At 47.0% G+C, this 21,270-nt stretch overlaps 1 protein-coding gene across 6 annotated transcripts in view; it reads right to left on the reverse strand.

The window, feature by feature from the left end:
- Window positions 1-5,720, reverse strand: part of LOC144128014 (sodium-dependent phosphate transport protein 3-like) — an 86,053-nt gene extending 80,333 nt beyond the window's left edge. For 4 of the 6 annotated variants that reach the window (XM_077661063.1, XM_077661066.1, XM_077661061.1 and 1 more), the window contains exons 1-2: window positions 5,447-5,720; window positions 4,389-4,490 (exon numbers count right to left, since the gene is read on the reverse strand). In XM_077661063.1, coding sequence (XP_077517189.1) covers window positions 4,389-4,398 — 10 coding nt within the window. In that variant the 5' untranslated portion in view covers window positions 4,399-4,490; window positions 5,447-5,720. Of the gene's footprint in view, window positions 1-4,388; window positions 4,491-4,985; window positions 5,425-5,446 lie in introns of those variants that run through there. The other 2 variants (XM_077661064.1, XM_077661062.1) reach the window with 2 other exon arrangements.
- Between the last annotated feature and the right edge of the window lie 15,550 nt (window positions 5,721-21,270).

A 21,270-nucleotide genomic window follows, 5' to 3' on the forward strand; every position in this document is an offset into this window, starting at 1 on the left:
AGAGGACAGGGCCATAACCACACTTAAGGAATCTGAGTAAATAAAAGAGGCTGACATTTTCCTTTGCAGGATGGATCCAGCAGCCAAAAGGATACCATGACATTAGTAGTAAATATACTAGTGTGTCTATTCATTGTTTTTATTTCAGAAAATTGGCAGCTGTGAACTGCACATGAAACTGAGGAAGTCTTGGAGGCATCAGTGTGAAACTCTGTGCACTGATACTTTGCTTTTACGGACAGGAAATGTTGTTTTATGCCACTTGGCAACCTACGTTTGCCAACCTCACGACAAGGTGTATCACAATCAACTGGATGCACTTCCCAGGGAGCAATTATATCTTTAGAAGAAGTCGGCAGAATATTAGAGACTGGTATGTCTTGGACAAGTGTGGCGGCTATGGGTAAAGGTCCCCGGGATTTCAGATGGTCGGTTTGAAAACAGCTGTGTACTGGTTGCGTTTCACAATAGCGCGTTGCATGGATGGTCAGCACGAGATAATACCTTCATAGCATATGTTACACTTGCGAATTTCCGCCGTTGTTCAAGTGACCATTGGTCTGCCTCAACGTAGAAACTGGCAATTGGGCTTGTACGGAAAGCACCAGTAGCCAACCGCAGACCCAGGTGGTACACAGCGTCGACCATTTTTAAGGTGCTTTTTCGTGCTGGTTCGTATACTACTGAGCCGTAGTCTATACATGATAGAACTACGCTATTTAGAAGACTCAGCAGACAGTCTCGATCTGTACCCCAAGACTGGTGGGACAGGATCTTTAGAAGGTTCATTGATTTCATGCATTTAAATCTTAGCTGCTTAATGTGTGTGATCAATCTAAGCTTTTCATCTACTATGACACCAAGAAATTTGTGCTCTTTTTGGAAAGCAATACTCTGCCCGTTAAGTGTGATGCCGGGTTTAGGCCTAATGCCACGTTGTTTTGTGAAGAGTAGGCTTAAAGTCTTTGATGAGTTGAGTTTAAACCCGTTTTCGTCTTTGATACTTTGTTCACTCCTAGCTGAATTTGCCGCTCACAGGTGGACAAATTACATGACTTGTAACTTAATTGTACATCGTCCACATAAACGGAGTAGGATATGGATCTAGGCAAGACGCACTTTAATGAATTCGTTTTCACTATAAAAAGAGTGCAGCTAAGAACGCGGCCTCGAGGAACAGTATTGTCTTGTGAAAACTGCTTAGGTAATGAATTCCCTACCTACACGGACCCTGAATGTTCGTTCAGATGGATAACTTTGAATGGTGGTCAGCATATTTCCCGAGATCCCAAAGACGAACAGGTCACGGACTATACCATAGCGCCATGTGGCATTGTATACTTTCTCTAGATCAAAGAAAACAGATAAACAGCGTTGTTTGTGCACAAAAGCGTCCCTTATGTAAGATTCGAAGGTCACGAGCTGGTCAGTGGCTGACCAGTTAGCTCTGAATCCAGCTTGGTGCTGGGCAAGAAGACCATTGAATTCAAGGAAATGCACAAGACGGCAAGTGACCATTTTTTTAAAGAGAGCTTACACAAACAGCTTGTCAGCACAATTGGCTCAGAACTTGTCGCAAGTGTGGCTTCTTAGCCTTGCTTTAATACCGGGATCATAATCACTTCTTTCCAGGCTTTTGGAAGATGCCCAGCAGCCCATATATCTTATTAAACAGGCACAGGACAGTTTCAAGGGTTTCTTCATGCAGGTGCCTGAGCATTCCATATGTGACCCTGTCAGGGCCTGCTGCTGTTGAGTTTCCACAAGTGCCTAAGGCAACTTTTAACTCTTGTAGCTATTGTATCCTCCTATTGATGGCCTTTTTTTTACAATAGGTTTCAGCTCTTCAACTAACTTGTATCTCAAGAAGGAATCTGTATAATGCATGAGCTAAAAGTGTATTCGAAGTGTTTGCCTAGTGCATCACCAGCAGTGCTAACAAGAGGAATTGGATGTGCACTAGCTGTGCCCTTTATATGCTTTTAGTCTACTGTTAACTTTATGTGTATCTGTGTAAGGATTAACAGAGGAGAGAAACGACTGCCAACTTTCCCGTTTGGATATATGACGAGTATGCCTGCCATTTGCTTTAGCTAAAGTTCATTAAGTTGTAAGCTGTAGGATAATGGTGGAATTTTGACCATGCATTATTTTAGTTCTCACGAGCTTTCTTGCACTGTGCAGTCTACTATAGTTTTCGTTTGTTTCGTATTTTACGTGATCTCTGTGGAATGGATTTCTGTGCAGCGTCTATAATATGCAGTGCGATGAAGGATATACCTATGTCTGTAATTGATGAATAGGGCAATGCTGAAGCAATTTGTTCTTTTAACTTCCTAGGATTATTTACCCTTGAATTCATATTTTCCGTGTATTTTAAAGAAATGGGGAAGTGGTCGCTTCCATAGAGGTTATTGATATCAGCCCACTCAGTAGCTGCCAAGAGCAATGGAGAGCCAATAGCAACATCTGTCACTGTGTATGAGTTGTGTGTTGCATTAAAGTGTGTTGGTTCCCTTCTATTGAATATGCATGATCTAGACAACAATAGGAATTTTTCAATTAGCGTACCTCAAGAATCGGTTCTAGCATTTTGCATAATGGGTGGTGTGCGTTAAAATCGGCAACTAACAGGAACGGCTTGGGTAGCCTGTCAATAAATTTTTTGAATTTATCTATGGGCAGGCGATGATCTGGTGAGATATACAGGGAACGTATGGTTATTACTCTGCCAAAAGTTAGCGCTCATATTGCCACTGCACCTAAATCAGTAGCCAGTGGAAAACATTAAGAGGGAAATGAATTCTGAACCACAATAGCAAAGCCACCTGATGAGTGGGTACTGCCTTGCCTATCCTTCCGGTATACTACATATTTTTTTTAGACAGTTTGTATGCGTTGGGTTAAAGTGCATTTCCTGCAGGCAAAGTGTGTTTGGCTGATATTGTGCAAGTATTTCATATATGTTATCCAGACTGTCAAGTGGACCTCAGCAGTTCCAGTGCATAATGCTCTCGACCATGCTATGCATTTTAAAGTTTCTGATTAAACCTGTTTTTGATCACAAGGATGATGTGATATGATCACAACATCTTTTTATACCAACACAGCCCCTGCCTACTCTACTTTTTTTAAACACAATAAGCAATAGGAATAGGTTACATACAAAACCCTTTGTTATGTTCTAGAGCCCGGATGCAAATTCCCGTTGTCACCCTGCCATGAAGAAGCAAACTGAGGCCAATATTTCGTCAAAAAGACATCTTGCTGAAAATGTGTGCAGTGGCATATAGTTTGCTAATAACAAGTAATTGCTGCCAGTGTTTTCAACAGTCAATGTAATTCAAACAGCCTGAATTTTCAAATGGCTTCTAAAGAATTCAATTTCTCCCTATCATATATAACCAAAACAAGGTACCCAATTTTTGTGCACCAAATGCACACATATAAAATACAAAATGTGGGGTCATATTTCAGCATGCTGATGGATGAACAAGCAGATGCATTAATTTTTTTCACATGCTACATACAGTGTTGTGCGTTTTTATCGTGAAGACTTTAAAAAGTTTCCCCGCCTCAACCGCTGGCTCATTTGCCGTGAAACTGCACACAGAGCTTACGTATTATGGTAACTTTTGTATCGTAGCAAGTTTGACAACGGTACTTACTTAGTTGAGCCGTGCATGATGCGAAAACGCAATCGTCTACGTAGAGATCGGCGAACCAAACCCCGCAGACGACGTTTTTTCGCTGAGCTGCGGCAGTGGCGCCATCTGTTTTTGGCAGTCGAAAGCGTCACAACAAGGCCGCCGAGGCGAGCGTTTCGAGAAGCGCGGCCCTTTGAATATGCCGTTCCGGCCGTTTCGACTGCTTCAACCGAAGCAGTTGCAACAGTTTCGGCTAATTGAGCGGAAAAAATATCAGAACAACAGATTTAAAGAGGCTTTACCTTTCAAAGAATATCGTTTGCAACGCTCGTCTCGACGGCATTGTCGTTACGTTTCCACTGCCAGATGGCGCCACTACCGCCCTTCAGCGAAAAAGCGTCGTCGGCGCGTTTTGGTTGCCGATTTCTACGTAGACGGTTACGTTTTCGCATCATGCACGGCTCAACTAAGCAAGTACCGTTGTCAAACTTGCTACGATACAAAAGTTACCGTAATACGCAAGCTCTGTGTGCGGTTTCACGGTAAATGAGCCAGCGGTTGAGGCGGGGAAATTTTTTTAAGTGTTCACGATAAAAACGCACAACACTGTATAGTACACATAATTCGACTTACACAGAAGCTTTGAAAGGGCTGACAGGCCAATGTAAGAACACCGACAAAGAAAGATGCATAAACAAGAGCTAATTGCGCATGCATTATGTCCCAGGTGCTTCAACTTACATTTTGCCATTATAGAGTCGCGCAGGTTTCACATGTAAAACAGCAGACGCTTGCGAACCCGGATAGGCGTCACGCACGAAGCAGAGGCAAGTCATAGGAAAACTGCAAGAAAGAAAATACGTTTTTTTCATGCACGTACTCATTTGACGCACCGATGAGAGCAGGAAGGAGGGAACCCTGACGCACTTCTCGCGCGATGCCTGCCGCGAACGGACGAATACGATTTGTAATTTTTTTCCTCTCTTCCTACCCCTGAGTTGGTTTCCTCCTTTCTGAGCCGATCGACACTCGGTTATCTCGAGAGCGGTTGACGCAGATAAAAAATTACGCACAAAGCGACGCAGCGACCGGGGTCAGGCAGCTAGAGACAGGAACAAACGAACATTAAATAACATCACCACATCAGCTGTTTTGTCGGCCGTCACTGAGCCGGAGTCAGGTAAACGAAAACACGCGCGCTAGGCACGTGTCGGGTCGATCAACCTCCGCGACGACTCAGCAACACAACCGCGGTCGATCTGTATGCGCGCAAAAAAAAAAAATGTACTGCACGTACACTGCATGCCATTACTTTCCACGGAAAGGTGATGCGCTTACCTGCTCCATTCTATACGGGCGCAACTCGCAAGTAGGAAAACAAATATGCAGCGTCCCACACACCAAGTGCAAAATCCGTTGCATATAAGTATGCGCGATCGCGTGCTACACTAGGCGGGAAGCAGCTGAGTGGCTGAACCGCCTGATAGAATCACCGCTGTTGTAGCGGTGTCGACAATCACAGCGTCGTCCGGTCCAAGGCGGCACGCGCAGCCACAGAGCGGCAGTCGCTCGGCTGACAGGATGAAGCGAGGCAACAAAACGTGCCAGGCAGGTTGGAGTTGGCAGCTGCAGCTGCCGACAAACAGCACGCTTCTTCGTAGGCTGTTATCAGGCCTCGCGCTCTTACATTGCACCAAGCCAAATTACCGCGACAAGGCTATCTCAGCAAGCAGGCTCTTGAGGCCGTCTCGGACTGCACGTTTTGCACTATGACCACCGTGACCATGACGCTTGCTCACGTGCGATGCGTTGTGATTCCGCGCGGGCGACGGTTAGTGGCCCAAGCTTCTTGACAGTCCGTTTCCGTCCGTCAGTGCGTTGCTAGTTCCTCGACAGGCAGTGTCGTGGTCGCGGCCGTGGTAGTGGCGAGTGTTGGGAAACGCGACACGCCATGAAGCTGCCTCCAAATATGCACTGCAACTACGAGCCAAGAATGCTGAAATCGGAATTCAGTCGCACCACTCACTCCGCTACGGTCGACAACACCAAGTGTGCCCCCAAAGAGTACAAGGAAAGAGAATCGGAAAGAGGGAAAGCTAGTCATCACCATCCTCCTTTCGGCGCTTGACGACAAAAACGAAACCGAAACCGTTAGGTTGGTTTCGTTTTTCGCACGGTTTTCGCATGTTCCTTGTACTGTGTCGAGTTGTTTGTGGTGTGAGTATAATGTTTATGTGTTTGCGTAATGCATGGCAGGAATTAAATGAAGACCCCTTATATGAAAAAAATAGATTATAGTTTTTGTCTTTTCAGGCTCAGCTATGTGAACGTCTACAGCGTGATTCGTAGGGTGCGGACCGCCCCCCGGCCGTCCGCCGGATGTAGAACAATGAATTTTCGGGCCGCTCCATCGGACTTTACTGCACTTCCTTCGAGTGTCCAGTTTGTAACTATATATGTAAATAATACTTCATGCCAGCAGGCACACTGTCGCAATAATGAAAAAAAAAAAGAAATCTGCTTCGGCGTGACGTCAGTGACGGTCGATCTTTCATGTGCATTTGCGCGAAAGAACTAAAACGCGGTCCGTGAAAGAGAGCCAAAAACAGCCGCGTCGTTCCGCTCAGTTAACCCACTGACACAGCCAGCATCGGAACCAACACTAGACGGGATCGCGAGGCCGGAGCGACGGAGCGGCTGGGAGCGAAGCTACAAACCCGCCGCACTCGTCAAGAGCGAAGCGGCATTTACCCTCAGATGATGCCCTCCGACCAACGGCGTCGGCCGATTTTCAAGAGGCCGTGATTAAGCACTGGCTGTTCCCATTTAATCTGCCATCTCCTGTGATTCCAACGAGATCAGTCAAGGGGCAGAACTGGTCGACGCGATTGGCTGGAGGGGCTTCTTTGAGGGGATTTGGCCGCTTCGCTCTTGAGTTGCATCCGACTGTTACGAGTGTTGTGATTCCCATTGCTGCTCCTCCCCACAGACACTGCTAGCCGACCGCAGGAGCTTCGCCGCCGGCTTCTCCCCCTTTGGATGGACGGATGGACGAAAGACAGGAGCGTTCCCTTTGAAACGGGCAGGTGGCAGTCGCCTCCATGCTCGGCTTTTTTTCTTTATTTCTGTTTAACTGAATTGTAAATTGGTCGTAAAATTCGCCAATTTTTTTGGATACGTTTTCAGTCCTACACTTCTAACCTTATGTCACTTCTCTGCTTTTGAGCCACCAATCTTCCAATCGCTTTTTGCTAATTTCCACCGCAGATTTATTTACATCACTAGTGTTATCTCTAAACACTGGGACCTCAGGAAGAGTGACTGTGCCTGCATCGACATCGGGATGGATACCATCACATTTTAGTATGAGGTGTTCTATTGTTTCTACAGATTTACCACACACAGCACATGTGTCATCATATTTGTATCTTTTTATACATGCGCGTTCGAAGGCACCCCGACCAAGCTTCGAAGAGGAGGGCACTGCCTCTTGAGTTATCATAAAACGCTTCCTTCCTGATATGCCTTTTCCAGTTTCTGTAGTCCTACACTGTGCTTCTTTTCCATTGAATTAATCTAATTTTTACCTTCGGCGTTTTATACCTGTCCTTTAATGCTATTTGTTTCTCCGTCCTACTGTCCTGCATACTTGCTGGTTAGTTTCCTAGTTCCTTTCCGCCATTTTGAGCCAACGCTCTTTCTGTATAGGTATTTAAATACCTTAGCTACCCACCTGTTATCGCCCAATTACCTCAGGCATTTTTTATACAATATTTTACTCTGAGCTTCCTTATACTTTAAACGATGTCCAGCCCATGTCCCCCTGTACTGCCTCATTTGGGGTTTTGCCATGGGCACCTACTGCTAATCGTTCAACAGCTCTCCGATTTACTTCTATTGTCGACGCAGCCTCTGCCCTTACGCACAAAAACGTATTCCAGAAAGTAAGCCCTGGCAGCATTCTTACTTTCCAAATACCTCTCAGTACTTCATATTTGTTGAACCCACGTAATGCCCTATTTTTTCATTATCCCGGCATTTCTTCGCCTTTTTTCCCTAACAGACTGTTCGTGCTTTTCCGTGTATATCTGTCCTTCGTTTACCCATACACCGATATATTTGTATTCGGCTACTCTGGGTATGTCATGGCGTTGTATTGTAAGCACCTGATCAGTTGAACCATTGAAAATCATCACACCTGACTCAGTTGCGCTAAAACTGAAACCTAGGGCGTCATCTTCGTCTGCAAAATAATTAACCACAGTTTGAAGATCTTCATGGCTACCTGCTAACAGTACAATATCGTCCGCATAAATAAAACCCGGGAGCCGTTGCTCAACGACCTTGTCGCCTAATCTGTACGACAGATTATAACCTAGATTGCTTTATTGTAGCTTTCTTTCCATATTTATCATATAAAGCACGAACAGCAGCGGTGATAGAGGACAACCCTGCCTTAATACTTTGTGTATCTCGGCAGCTGTCGTACTTTTTATTCTTTCCCAAGTAGTTTCAAATTTGATATCTCGGTATATTTCCTGCAGGAAACCAATTACCTCAATATCATTTCCTTCATCTTTTAATATGTTTCGCCGAAGTTCCATTTTCACATTGCCGTATGCACCGCTATGTCCAGGAAGGCAAATTATTCCAACACGGAGGTCTCTTCAAACACGGAGTCACTTCCAACAAGGAGCCTCTTCCAGCACGGAGTCACAGAGCTCTGTTTTCCGCCTTAGCTATTTCTATGCACTGGGTAAGCACGAACAGGCTATCGTCTAAGCGCCTACCCCTTCTGAACCCGTTCTGAAGTTCCCCGAGTAACCTATTACTTTCTACCCATGACTGCATTTTTAATTTCACCGCCTGCATTGCCATCCTGTATATTACTGATGTCACCGTAATCGGTGGGAAGGATTTTATGTGCGCCCTATCTCCTTTCCCTTAATAAATCAAATTCATTTTACTCTGGCTCCAACTGTGCGGAATTTTCTTATTTGTTATGACTGTCTTCGTTGCTTTTACAACGTTTCCTTGCTTCTTGCACCAAGTTCATTAAGCAGCTTGTTTGGAATTTCGTCTATCCCGGCGGATGTGCATTTAGTTAAGACTGGTCAGATCTAAACTGCTTTATATTGTGCTGCCCTGTGTTGGTCCCTCATTTGGGGAGATTACCCTGTCGTCTTTCCTAAATGACTGAGCTATAACTGACGCAATGTAGTTCACGGCGTCATCTCCCTCTGAACATTTTCCCTCGGCATCGTGAATCTGTTCCTGCTTTCTGTGGTTCGCTTTACCCAGCTGCAGCTTATATGATTCCAGAATTTTCTTGACTCCCCTTTAGTTGCATCGCGAACTTCTGCCAGCCAGCGATCAGAGGACTGATTTATTTTAGTCTGGACGAGGACCCGCACTTGTTTCTTTTGTCGATAAGATTCCCATTTTTGGCCTATTTTTTCTTCAGATAACTGCGCCCTCTTTGCTTCTCTGTGTTCCCGTGATGCCAACCGTCGTTGTTCGATGGCCTCTCTAATTTCCTTATTCCACCAACTTTGTGGCTTCCTCATTCCTCTCGAAATGAAATCTAAAGTCTGACGAAAACTCGTCTGGTCGGGTAGAAGATTCATGTATAAAGAAAGGAAAGGAACGCCGACCAATGGTTGTTGTTAAAACGAAGACGTGTCGGCTTCCATACGGAAGCCTTGATCACCTTCCATCAAGGCTTCGGTATGGAAGCCGAAACGTCTTCGTTTTAACAACCTTTCGTCGGCGTTCCTTTCCTTTCTTTATACATCTCTTTATTCTCCGGCGGTTTACTCCTTTTACTTCTGTTGTGTCCCCTGTGCTGTGTCCCCTTCTTTCGTTCTGTTCTGTGTCAAAAGTGTTCTTTTCTAACGGCCACTTGGCCCTCTTCGCGCGCAGTCGCTACCGGGCCCACCCGAATCATGTTATGAAACGTTGTGAGCTCCCACATTCCAAGCATCTATTCCCAACCTGCATCTGTTACATCCTGGGTGCACCCTGGTGGCATTAGTTCTCGTTGACAGGCAGGTGAACGCAATGCAGTTATTGTTATTTGGAAGGGGGGGGGGGGGGTGATAAGCCTGCCTGCGCTATTCAAGTCGGCAGTTTATCACCTATGCAAATGAGTTGTGAATGAAAAGTGCATGCTCTTTTTTCGATTAGACCAATTTTTTCCCTTTCCCCTCCTTTTTTATTTTGGAAATCGCACTATGTTGAAAAAATTATTAATAAAGACATCCACATCCCATGATAAAACAACGGAGGTAAGCATGGTGCGTCTGCTATCACTGACCCATGGCGGCGGCACCAACAGCGGCATTCGTTTTGTGTACGTGCGGGAGCAGTCTGGAAAGGGCGATCCTGCAAGCGCCTGCGTCTATTCTGCTGGTATCGACACTGTGCCATGACAAGTCGCTCACGCACTAGCCGGTCGACGATCGCACGATAGTTAAAAAAAAATGGCTGGACGTACTCTGTTTTCAAAAAGCATTGTTAAGGTGGCCGGATAACTTTTTGCCGGAGGAGAGCACTTTCCTTGCAAAACGCGACACGACAGCTCACGAATTAAACGGGCTTAACCGGGCTACAACGCAAGCGATACTAACCCTTCCACGCTCCCTTGGCACGCCCGAAGAAAAAACCCTGGCTGTCGAATGCCGCACCAAACAAGTTTGGGTTGTGTTGGGCATAATACCGCATAAGCATCTAAGGCCATGATGCGCCAAGCTCGAGGTGTAAGAAAATTGTTTTCTGCCGAAGTTTACAAAGATGCAAGCAGGGAGTTTTATCGTAGCTGAAATGCATCAGCGTGGGCATATGTCGCCTTACCGTACGCCTGCTGGGCACGAGCAGGTGCGGAGCCAGGTAGGGCTAGTTCGCGTGCGCAGCCGGCGTCAGATAAAGCGTTATTCGTTTACGTGTCTCCGCTATGATAAACGCCTCTACTCTTCAGTTCTCGATGAGACGTATACGTTTATCCCTCGCGTGTCGTTTGCGCTGCGCTACAATGCACTGTCACGACCCAGCTGCAGACACGACGTTTGACCAGCCGACGACCCCACAAAGAAGGGTGCCTCGCTGGGAAAGTGCCTTCGTAATTTTCTGACTTCTGGCTCGGTGAGATTGACCTTCCCTTTGACTGGTTCGCCTGGGACAGCGACCGACGACGGACAGACGACAGGGGAATAAAGGAACGGCGCCTTCGAGTAATTAGCCGTATCCGGCAGGAGCCGGCCCGACCGGAGAGAGCTCGCCGAAGTTGAGACCCGCGGCGCCGCAAGGGCCACGGGTGTTTTCGATGGACACGGAGCCGCTTGCAATGCGGTTGCTACACCGTAGGAAATAGCAGCGGACTTGCAATTTCTCCTCGCCAGTTCCCACGGGTCGACTCTGCGACGAGTGACTCTGCTTGGTGTGAAACTTTTCCCAAATTGGAGAAATGTGCTTCGTGTTGGATTGGCCACCGCCTGATGAAAGGGCGGGACCTTAGGGGATTTAAGGAGCGGGCTGAGTGAGAAAGGACGCTCTGGGCCCTGGCGACAAGGCTCATCCAATCGCTCGACGTATGAACTCTTAATTTATGACTGTTTTCTTTTCTTCATAATGTAAATAAGTTTCTTCAAAGTGCCGTTAAACCCGCTTGTTTTCGTTTTCCCAAAGAAGCGGCAGTCACTTCTAATTTTTTAGTTGTGACGTTGGTATGCCGCGTAGGACTAGCAACGTTTATGAGACCAACACTCACGACAAATATGACCCAAATTCCCAGTCGTGTGTAAAAAAAAATTGTTACGAATTATGGAGGTGCCTTCAGCAAAACGAGGGAGTGTGTAGGAAAATCAACGGGGGGCAGAACTTAGCCGATTGTTCTAGCGACCAGCTTATTGTAACCGGCATCTAAGATTTTCACGACTTATTCGTGTGTGTAAATTTCATTTTTAAAGAGACAAAGAAATGAGAAACAGGAATTTTGTGGCTGAAACTCAGTTACTCCTTTCCCAGGTGGGACTCGGCGTTTAGGCAGGCCTGATTTGAACACGTGTTTGCACATGGTATCTGAGCCTGTACAGGTTCTGATCATTTTTCTGGTAGAAATCACCAAGTGGTGTTAAGATGGTACAGAAAAAGCAGATTAGATGTAGAGACTGCGAGATGTTGTGAACTTGGATGAAACGACGTTTGATTCGGTTGAGCGGGCGGAAGTCCATGGCGTTCATGTGCAGATGTTGCGTACAAAGCACTCGACAGGACAGGGGTGACGAGGAAAACGCCACACTGTTGCGTCACTGCGTGGATGCCCTAGAAAGACAGCTTGAGGTGTAGACTGCGGAAAACCAAAAAACCTGCGAAAAGTGGGCAGAAATGGAGCAAAACGTGGCCGCCAACGCCACTGTAAACCGCAATGGCGGACATGCCAGCGGGGAACATGTGCACGAGACCTGCACTGACGCGGGCAACCTAGAAAAAATTAGGTCCAGTGGCTATGATCACGAACAACTAAGGAGTGTGTCACGACGCAGCTAACGTGGTAAAGCGTGAGGAGTGCCACCGAAGGGAGCAGGGGAACGCGCCGACAAGTGGAAAGGCTCTCAAAACAGCGTAGCGCGCGAGTGTTGGGTTCCTCGGACTAAGCGAGTGAGGAATGGCTTGTTTTTGGAAGTCGGTCGGTCTGAAGCACGAGACGACGACAAGACGGCTCGGCTGGACCGGCGATTTGCGTTTTTTTTCCTAACCTTCTAGCTAGCTAGCCATAGCGGGTAACAGCGACGCGTGTGTTTGATGTTGTGTGCTTTTCTTTTGCGCTGTGCCATCTTGCATCTGAAAGGTGGCGGGAAAGTCACCTGTTGGCTGCTAAAGAGTAAGTTTTAACGGAAATGCAAGGAGATGAGTGCGCGCGATGGAGAGCGATGGAGGTTGGTGTGGGGCAGCCGGACACATCGGTCGATGGCCGGTGGTGGTGCCGGGGCCGTGGAGTTGAAAACGCGACCTCCTTGAGCGGCGGCTGGACAGGTTGGCCGTGTGGGGGCCGACGGTGGTCCGGAGTCGCGGAAGTTTGAGGTTTTTCAGAAAAGGGTTGTAGCGCCGAAAAAGACAACACATAGCAAGCGAGACGGGACAGGCGCAACTTCCAACTGTTTATTCACCGCGAATGCGAATGAATATAAGGACAACAATCAAGACTGGTAGCAAGAACCACACATGTCCATAGGAAGGGCCCGAAGTTCAGCATCGAGCCAAAGATTGCGGGGCATGAGCTACTTTCCTTGAATCGAAGGATTTCCAGTAAAGCTGACCGGGAGGACCAGGAAAGGTGTTTGCTAGAAGGCGTGGACAGCCTCAACAGGACTGCGCCCTTCATCGGAACTAGACATGAGTCGACCACCAAAAGAGTCAATTTCTTCGCCGACCAGAAGCTGCGACTCACTCAAGCAGACAAGCAAGGCGCATTCGTCTTCATACCGTCTGGTATTTATACAAAACACATATAGATTTTTGCATGACATATACAAAACACATATAGTTCCTGCAAGAAAATGGGTCTTCGACTTTTAAACTATTAAGATGTCTTAGCAGGAAATAACTAACATGGCTCTGCCACGCCCCCTTTTCACTGACGATACTGTGATGACCCCCATAATGCGCAGGTCCACACGGGACGGAGAGGCAAAGAGACACCGTATGGCTCAGTTTAAACAAACAGGTATATTCAATAATTACACATGATTAAGATTATACATCAGAGGCTGGGGCGTCCGAGCTTACGTGCCGACGACTTCATGGGGGCGATGGAGTGGCTCCGGAGTTGGGCTCGAGCGGTTGCTGGCAGAAGCTGCACGCCGTCGGGGCTTCGGCGCTGAAGGCCCTCTTGGCGAATGATGTCGTCCTGAGCGTGTATGCAGTAGAATTTCAATAGTCGTCCGTTTCTTCGAGGATGGTTCCCAAACCCTTCCTCTAGTGTCGTTCGGCTTGGAAGATGAACAGAAGGCGAGCTTGTAGATGATGACAGCAGAGCATAATTTTACAACATACATATACAGAGAGTTAAACTGGAAAAAGCAGAACTGAATTTACAAAAGAACAAACTTTGCACTACTTTACTCATCGACCGGGCAGGTTAGTGCCTAAGTAGCATCACATTACATGCTAAGCATGGAGCCCCAGCTCAGACTGGACTGCATCCGTTTACATGTGCTTTTAAGCACTTGATTAACAAAGGACTAAGGGCGGTCATTTCCAGTGGCCCGCCCAAAGCATCAATTCTCCAATCCAAAATAACATGCGAGATGGGGACCACCCCTTGGGTTGGGCTTAGCCTCGAACCCAGAGTCTGTTAACAATACAAACTAAATAAACAACAAAAACGCCACCACTCTCTCTCAAGTGAGAGTATACACAGGCTCTCTCTTCGGAGCTAATTCACTAGCGCCTGTCTTTCCACATTCTTGGCGAGTACTGCCTGTCCGCCATGACAGGTGTCCGTCACGGCCCTTCTGGGAAGCTGTGGGTGCCTTCCCGGCGATAACCCACGACAAAGGGGGGGGGGGGGGGAGGGAAAGAATGTTGTCTTCGCGGTAGCGCATAGCGTCGGCTGTGGTACGGCGCGCTCTGGCCCGCTGACAGCTCCCTTGTCCTGGAATGTGCCCGGAAATTGGGGAGGATAAAGCCTGTTTCCCCGGGGCGGCGGCGGGTCCGGTTGTTCTGGTCGTCACTCAAAGAGCATGGCTGGGTAATTGATGATGCCGCTGTCACGGGTCTCCGTCTACGCCGCGCCGTCGAACGTGGATCCTCGTAGCACACACGGAATGTCACAATACACCTTAACGGTTTACCTTCCTTATGTGTTTTGGCGGTAAAAAACACATTTAAGCTATTTCCTTTGCAAAGCCGAATACCTTTAGCAATTCTGTCCAAGCCAATATTTTCACCCAGAGAAACCGCATTATATTTCAGCTTGCGCAGTTTAACCACGGTCTTGCGGAAATTCCTGTGCACAGCCTCATGTCATGCAAAAACTATATGTTTTGTATTGACGTTGTTGACTAGTTCTATTCTATCCCACAGAGTGAGTTGTTAGCCGCTGTACAGTCGTGCATTGTAAATAATGGGGTGGTTTCCTTCCAGAACGCTGCCGGTGTTTCTGCTGCGGACTTGGCAATGATAGAGTACTACTTGTCTTGCACTGTGGTATCATATGAAGAACAGCTGTTTGTTCAGAAAAAAAGGAATTTGCATTGGTTCTTGCGGGGCTCCTGTGCTATGTAACATCTTTCTTGCTCAGATGGACAGGTCATTGGCGGAGACTTTTGACGAAGCCAAAGTGCTGAAATGTTTTCGATATGTTGACGATTTTTAATTATTTTAAAGAAACAGGTTTCATCATCTTACCCACAAACAGTGGAAGAAGTTTTATGTGGTTTTAAACTACTTAGAAAAGGTTTGGAATTCTGCCATGAGCTTGCCCAAGGCAATAGATTGCAGTTTTAAGACATTGACATCACCCTTAAGACCAACTTAACGGAATAATGGCGCTGATCAAGTGACAGGACAGCAGGAGAGTACAAACACACACAAGCGCCATTATTCCGTTAAGCATGTCTGACCAACTTGCCCAATCCTTTACGCTTCTTAAAGACCAAAGCTTTTGCTGGAATTAATGCCCTGTGATTCTTCCCATTCAAAGACAGTAAAGCGGGCCATTGCTCAGATGTGCCTGGAAGCGTCACTGAAGAAATCATGTTTCAAAGCTTTAAAACCCAGATTCAGAAGTTGGAAAAAGCAGGCTTTCCAACGCCGATCTTTAGCGGAGTAGCTGAAGCTTTGCTGTGAAAATTGAAGAAAGAACGTAGTAAAAAAGGTGACCAAGATGAGGGCACCAAAAGCAAAAGTAGACTGGTTGTCATCCCGTACAACCGTACGGTGGCGCACAATTTGAAGCATGTGGCAACAAAATATAAGGTTCCTGTGGTTTTTTCTGCCCCAACGAAACTGACTGCCTTGTGCGTTAAAACTGATCCCAATAAAGTAAACAAAACTGTGTGCAAAAAGAGACATGCAGATCCGCTTGTTAAATGTGCCGTGGGAGTCGTTTATCACATTCCTCTCACGTGCGGGAAGAAGTACATCGGACAAAGCGGCCGCTGTATTAACGACCGATTAGCAGAACACAATCGGGATTTACAAAATGGTACTGGTTCAAATTTCCCCAATCTCTGTAAGGCCTGCGGAGAAGAAAGATTAAGTGTGTAGTGTTGTGATCGGGACGCCTTGCCTGGCATTCCAGCGAGGCGCTCGATGCGGCGACGACGGGCCGGGAGTTGCGTATTCCACGAAGCGCGCCTGAGACCCGACTCGCGTGGGGGAGCTGGGGAAGCCAACAGGATTTATGTGTCCGGTGACAGCCCCGCCGAGTCCACTGCGTCTGCGTGTTCCCGAGTTTGGGTAAACAACCCACCCGCGCCGCTTTCGAAGCCGTTTGAAGATGTACCACGCTTCCAAAGAACTCCAAGTGCGTCACTGTGCTGTGTTCGTCGACGACCGACCGGCGAGAGGGACAGTACGGCAGCCCCTTTGCAAGCCACCGTGCTGACGTTTTGTTACTGTTTCACGTGATGTTCTCCCCACTCTCCTTCTCTCTCTCTCTCTCTAAATGGGCTTGGTCCCCTTGTTACACAAGTTATACCCCTGTCACACGGGACTTCTTCTCGGCCTTTGCCGTAAAGTTGTCTTATTGCACTAAAGGAGGAAAACAGAAAAGGAGCAGTGACGCTGCTACACGGCAAATCCAAAGGCGCTAGAACGCGGCCTCCGTGAATGCCAAAAGTCACCGTTGTGTGTGAAGCGGCGCCAGTAACATTATGAAATTAAAGCAGACGGTAGCAGTTCAGCTAAGAGTGCATTCGTTTATGTTAGAAAAAAGTAGCTATCACGATAACAAACGAGCGTTCTGACGGTGAGAAACGGATATTTTGAAATAAAGTTTCTTTTTTTTTTTTCATCGTTCTCGGTCCGACCACGGTAGGCGCACTTTTCCGTTCGGCTCCTCGTTGTGTTCGAGAAGCGTGCTTTGTTGCTTATGTCTTTGTGCACACAAGCAAACTCAAAACACGCACTCAACAAAGAGCAAACGAAGAAAAAACAACAAAGCGAGATGCGCAAGCACGTGTGTGTCGATGCGGCTGCTGAAAAGCGTTCAAGTCCTTTCTTAGCAGTGTGGATCTCTTTAGTCATAGCCTCCTCTACGGTTAAGTGCACTGTAACGCAAAATTAACCATTGAATAAGATAAATTAGATATTCTTTACGGTGTCAAAACTAAAAATTGCGTCAATTTTTTATTCTTTGAGCTCGCTAGCTGGCGCTGCCATCTCGGTTGCTCCTTTAAGCAACTTTAAGGCCGCTGACGGCCGCCTTTATTGCTACGGAACTTTATCGCAAAGGTCTCGACGCTTTGCCGTGTAGATGCGCGTCACGCGCCTTTGGGGCAAAGGACCTTAATTTCTAAGGCCTTACAAGTGCCCGTGTGACAGGGGTATTAGGCAGTTAGGCTCCAGAAATAAACGGAGATGGTTTGAAGAACTAGCTCTCTTTCCTCGAGGCCTGATTAGCGCACGGAAAGCCCAGCTCCTTGCAGCTCCGGTCCTAAGCCACCGCACGGTCACGACAGTAGCAAGGCTGAAAGAAACGAAGGTTTTAAACAGAAGTAAGGACCACACAGCCCGTGAACTGGTGGAGGCCTTCTATATTAAAAGCACCTGTAGTGATCGTGTTAGTGCCCCATCTATCACCATTGATAAGAATGAAACTGCTCTTTTAGATACACGGGGGTGAGATACCTGTGTGCTTCACTTAACTTTTACCAATTTGTTTGCAAAACCCTCGCGCGCATGCGTGGTTCTTGCTACCCATCTTGATTGTTGTCCTTATATTCATTCGCATTCGCGGTGAATAAACAGTTGAAAGTTGCGCCTGTTTCGTCTCGCTTGCTATGTGTTGTCTTTTTCGGCGCTGCAACCCTTTTCTGGAAACATGCACCAACTAGCCCCCCAACAAGTATTACTCAGTTTGAAGTTTTGTTTTTATTTAAAGCGGAGAGGCCGAAATATTTCGGCATATATGTAAATCAGTTCTGTACATATTGTAATAAATAACTTTTTGAGGAAAGCCTTCCAAGTGTGAACGTCAGAAGACCTGCACACCTGTCTGAAACTCACCAGTCGCGCAGTACGTCCCCCGGGTCACTCACGAGACCCGCACTATACCACTCCACGTCAAATTTGGATCCAATAACATCGACAAGGGAGGGAAAAATTCGTGACTAAGTGTCTCAGAAGGAAGCAATGCATAGCAAGGAGAGGGGTGTTGTGTATTCTGTCTTTTTTTGTGGAAGGGAGAGTGCGTCTTCCACGAACGGCATCGTTTACTACTGCCTGTGTTTCTCGTCGCCCGTGTGCCCTCCTTTGAGTTTTGTGTGTGTGTTTCCTTCGCACGTGTGCGCGACGGGGTGCCATTGGGGACCGGAGCAGTGCGGGGACACTGCCGGTTTTTGGAGCGCCGGTGTCTGGCCCGGGATCGGGTTTCGACGGCGCCGCCCGGGAGGCGTGCTGGGCAACGAAACCGCCGGGTGCAGCTGAAAGCGGCCGGGCCCCTCGGACTCTCGGCAAGACAGTGGCTTCTTAGACGGCAAAGGAGAGAGACGTTTGTGTCGGGTGTTCCGTCGGACCACTCTTTGTGTGTCCGTAAAGTCAATACAGTTTTCCTTGTCTGTTTGTTAAAGAATGCGTCTCCGAGTCGCCACTGTTTCCTGAATATTCACCGTCGCACGATTCGACTCTCCCACATTTCAAGCAACAAGGGGTGTCACCGCTGTGGCTCAGTGGTTATACAGCACACGGCTGCTTACCCGAAAGGCGCGGGCTCGATCTCGGCTGCGGCTGTCGAATTTAAACGGAGGCAAAACTCTGGAAGCCCGTGCACTGTGCGACGTCAGGGCACGTTAATGAACCTCAGGTGGTCGAAATTTTCGGAGGCCTTCACTATGGCGTCTCTCATAGCCTCAGTCGCTTTGGGACGTTAAAACCCTATAAAATAAAACCTAAAACAAGCAAGGAGAGGAACAGTGAAAAGTCAAGAAAGGAAGTCAATATTAGAGCCAGGAGTAATTGTCATTATCATCAACCTGACTACACCAACTGCAGAGCAAAGGCCTCTCGCATGCCTCACCAATTAACCCTGTCCTTTTCCAGCTGCACCCACCCTATGCCTGCCAACTTCCTAATCTCATCCACCCACCTTACCTTCTGCCGCCCCCTGCTATACTTGCCTTCCCTTGGAATCCACTCCGTTACCCTTAAGGAACAGCAGTTGTCTTGCCTCCGCATTACATGCCCTGCCCAAGCCCATTTCTTCCTCCTCATTGCGACTAGGATGCCACCAACCCGCGTTTATTCCCGCACCCACTCTGGCCGCATCCGATCTCTTAACGTTACACCTATCATTTTTCTTTCCATAGCTCGCTGCGTTGTCCTTAACTTAAGCTGAACCCTTTTCGTTAGCCTCTACGTTTCTGCCCTATAGGTGAGTACCGGTAAGATATAGCTGTTGTATACTTTTGTCTTGAGGGATATTGGTAAACTGCCACTCATGATCTGAGAGAACCTGTCATATGCGGTCCAACCAACTCTTATCCTTCTAGTTATCTCCCTCTCATGATCCGGATCAGCAGTCACTGCCTGCTCTTTACTACTTCCAGGACCTCGCTACCAATTACGAACTGCTGTTCCCTTGCTAAACTGTATAACAGTATAACATTATATACTTTGGTTTTCTGCATGCTAATTTTTAGACCTCCGTTCTGCTCTGCCTGTCTAACTCGTTGGTCATGCTTTGCAGTTCATCTCCTGAGTGACTCTGCAAGGCAATGCCATCAGTGAATCACAGGTTATTTAGGTATTCTCCATTAACCCTCATCCCCGACTGTTCCCAATTCAAGATTCGGAATACCTCCTGTAAACAGGCGGCGAATAGCATTGGCGAGGTCGTGTCTTCCTGCCTGACGCACTTCCCTAATAGAATTTTATTGCTAACTTTATGGAGGACTATGATAGCGGTGCAGTTGCTATATATATCTTTCAGTATTTTCACATATGGCTCTTCTACACCCTGATTCTGCCATGCCTGTGTGACTGCTGAGGGGTCCACTGAGTCGAATTCTTTCTCGTAATCAATAAAGGATATCTAGGAGTTGGTTAAATTCTGCGCATTTCTCTACCACCTGATTGATAGCGTGAATATGATCTGTTGTGGAATATCCTTCACGAAAGCCTGCCTGATCATTTCGTTGATTGAAGTCGAAGGTTGCTCTGACTATTAGCGATTACGTTAGTAAATACCTTGTAGGCAACGGAGATTAAGCTGATCGGTCTGTAATTTTTCAAATCCTTGGCGTCTCCTTTCTTATGAATTAAGGTAATTTTAACGTTCTTCCAAGCTTCTGGTACGGTCGAGGTCATAAGGCACTGCGTATACAGGCGGCTAGTTTTTCTAGCACGATTTCCCCTCCATCCTTCAACAGATCTGCTGTTACCTGATCCTCCCCAGCTGCTTTTCCCCTTTTCATTGCTTCTAAGGCTTTTTTTACTTCCTCTTTCGTTACTGGCATAATGACACATTGCTCTGCTCTACTGTTTCTCTCATTAACGCTATGATTAAATTGGCTACTGTACAGGTCTTTGTAGAACTCTTCGGCTACGTTAACTATCTTATCCATGTTACTAATGGCATTGCCCTCCCTGTCTCTTAACGCATACATCTGGTTTTTTTCTATGCCTAGTTTCCTCTTCACCGCATTTAGGCCACCTCCTGTCTTTAGAGCATGCTCGATTCTCTCCATATTAACTTCCTTATGTTGGCTACCGCCTCCCCCCCCCCCCCCCCCTTGCGCTTATTTATTAACTTCAATAGCTGTGCTAGTTCTATTCTGTCTGTAGGGTTAGAAGCCTCATGCTTTGACGTTTTTTGATCATATCTTTCGTCTCCTGAGATAGCTTGCCGGTATCCTGTCGAACCATCCTACCGCCTTTTTCTTCGGCGCACTCCTTAATGATGGTAATGAGATTATCGTTCATTGTTTGAACATTAAGACCGTCTTCCTCAATTAAATCCGAATATTTGTCCTGTAGCGAAATCCTGAATTCCTCTGCTTTTCCTCTTACCGCTAACTCGTGAATGGGATGCCACTTCACTAGTTTCTTCTGTTGCATCTTAAAATCTGGGCTAATCCGAGACCTTACCATTCCGTCGTCACTACAACGCACCTTTCCGACGACCTTCACATCCTGCACAATGACAGGGCGAGCGCATAGTATGAAGTCTATTTCATTTCTAGTCTCACCATTGGGGCTCTTCCAGGTCCATTTCCTGTTCCCTCGTTTGTGGAAGAAGGCATTCATGATACGTAAATTATTTCTATCTTCCAATTATACTAATAACTCTCCACTGCTACTTCTAGAACCTGTCCCATAGTCGCCTACCGCCTGGTCGCAAGCCTGCTTCTTTCCGACCTTCGAATTGAAGTCGCCCATCATTACAGTGTACTGTGATTTTACT

The sequence above is a fragment of the Amblyomma americanum genome, chromosome 4 (assembly GCF_052857255.1).
Source record: "Amblyomma americanum isolate KBUSLIRL-KWMA chromosome 4, ASM5285725v1, whole genome shotgun sequence".
NCBI classification, from domain to species: Eukaryota; Metazoa; Arthropoda; class Arachnida; order Ixodida; family Ixodidae; genus Amblyomma; species Amblyomma americanum.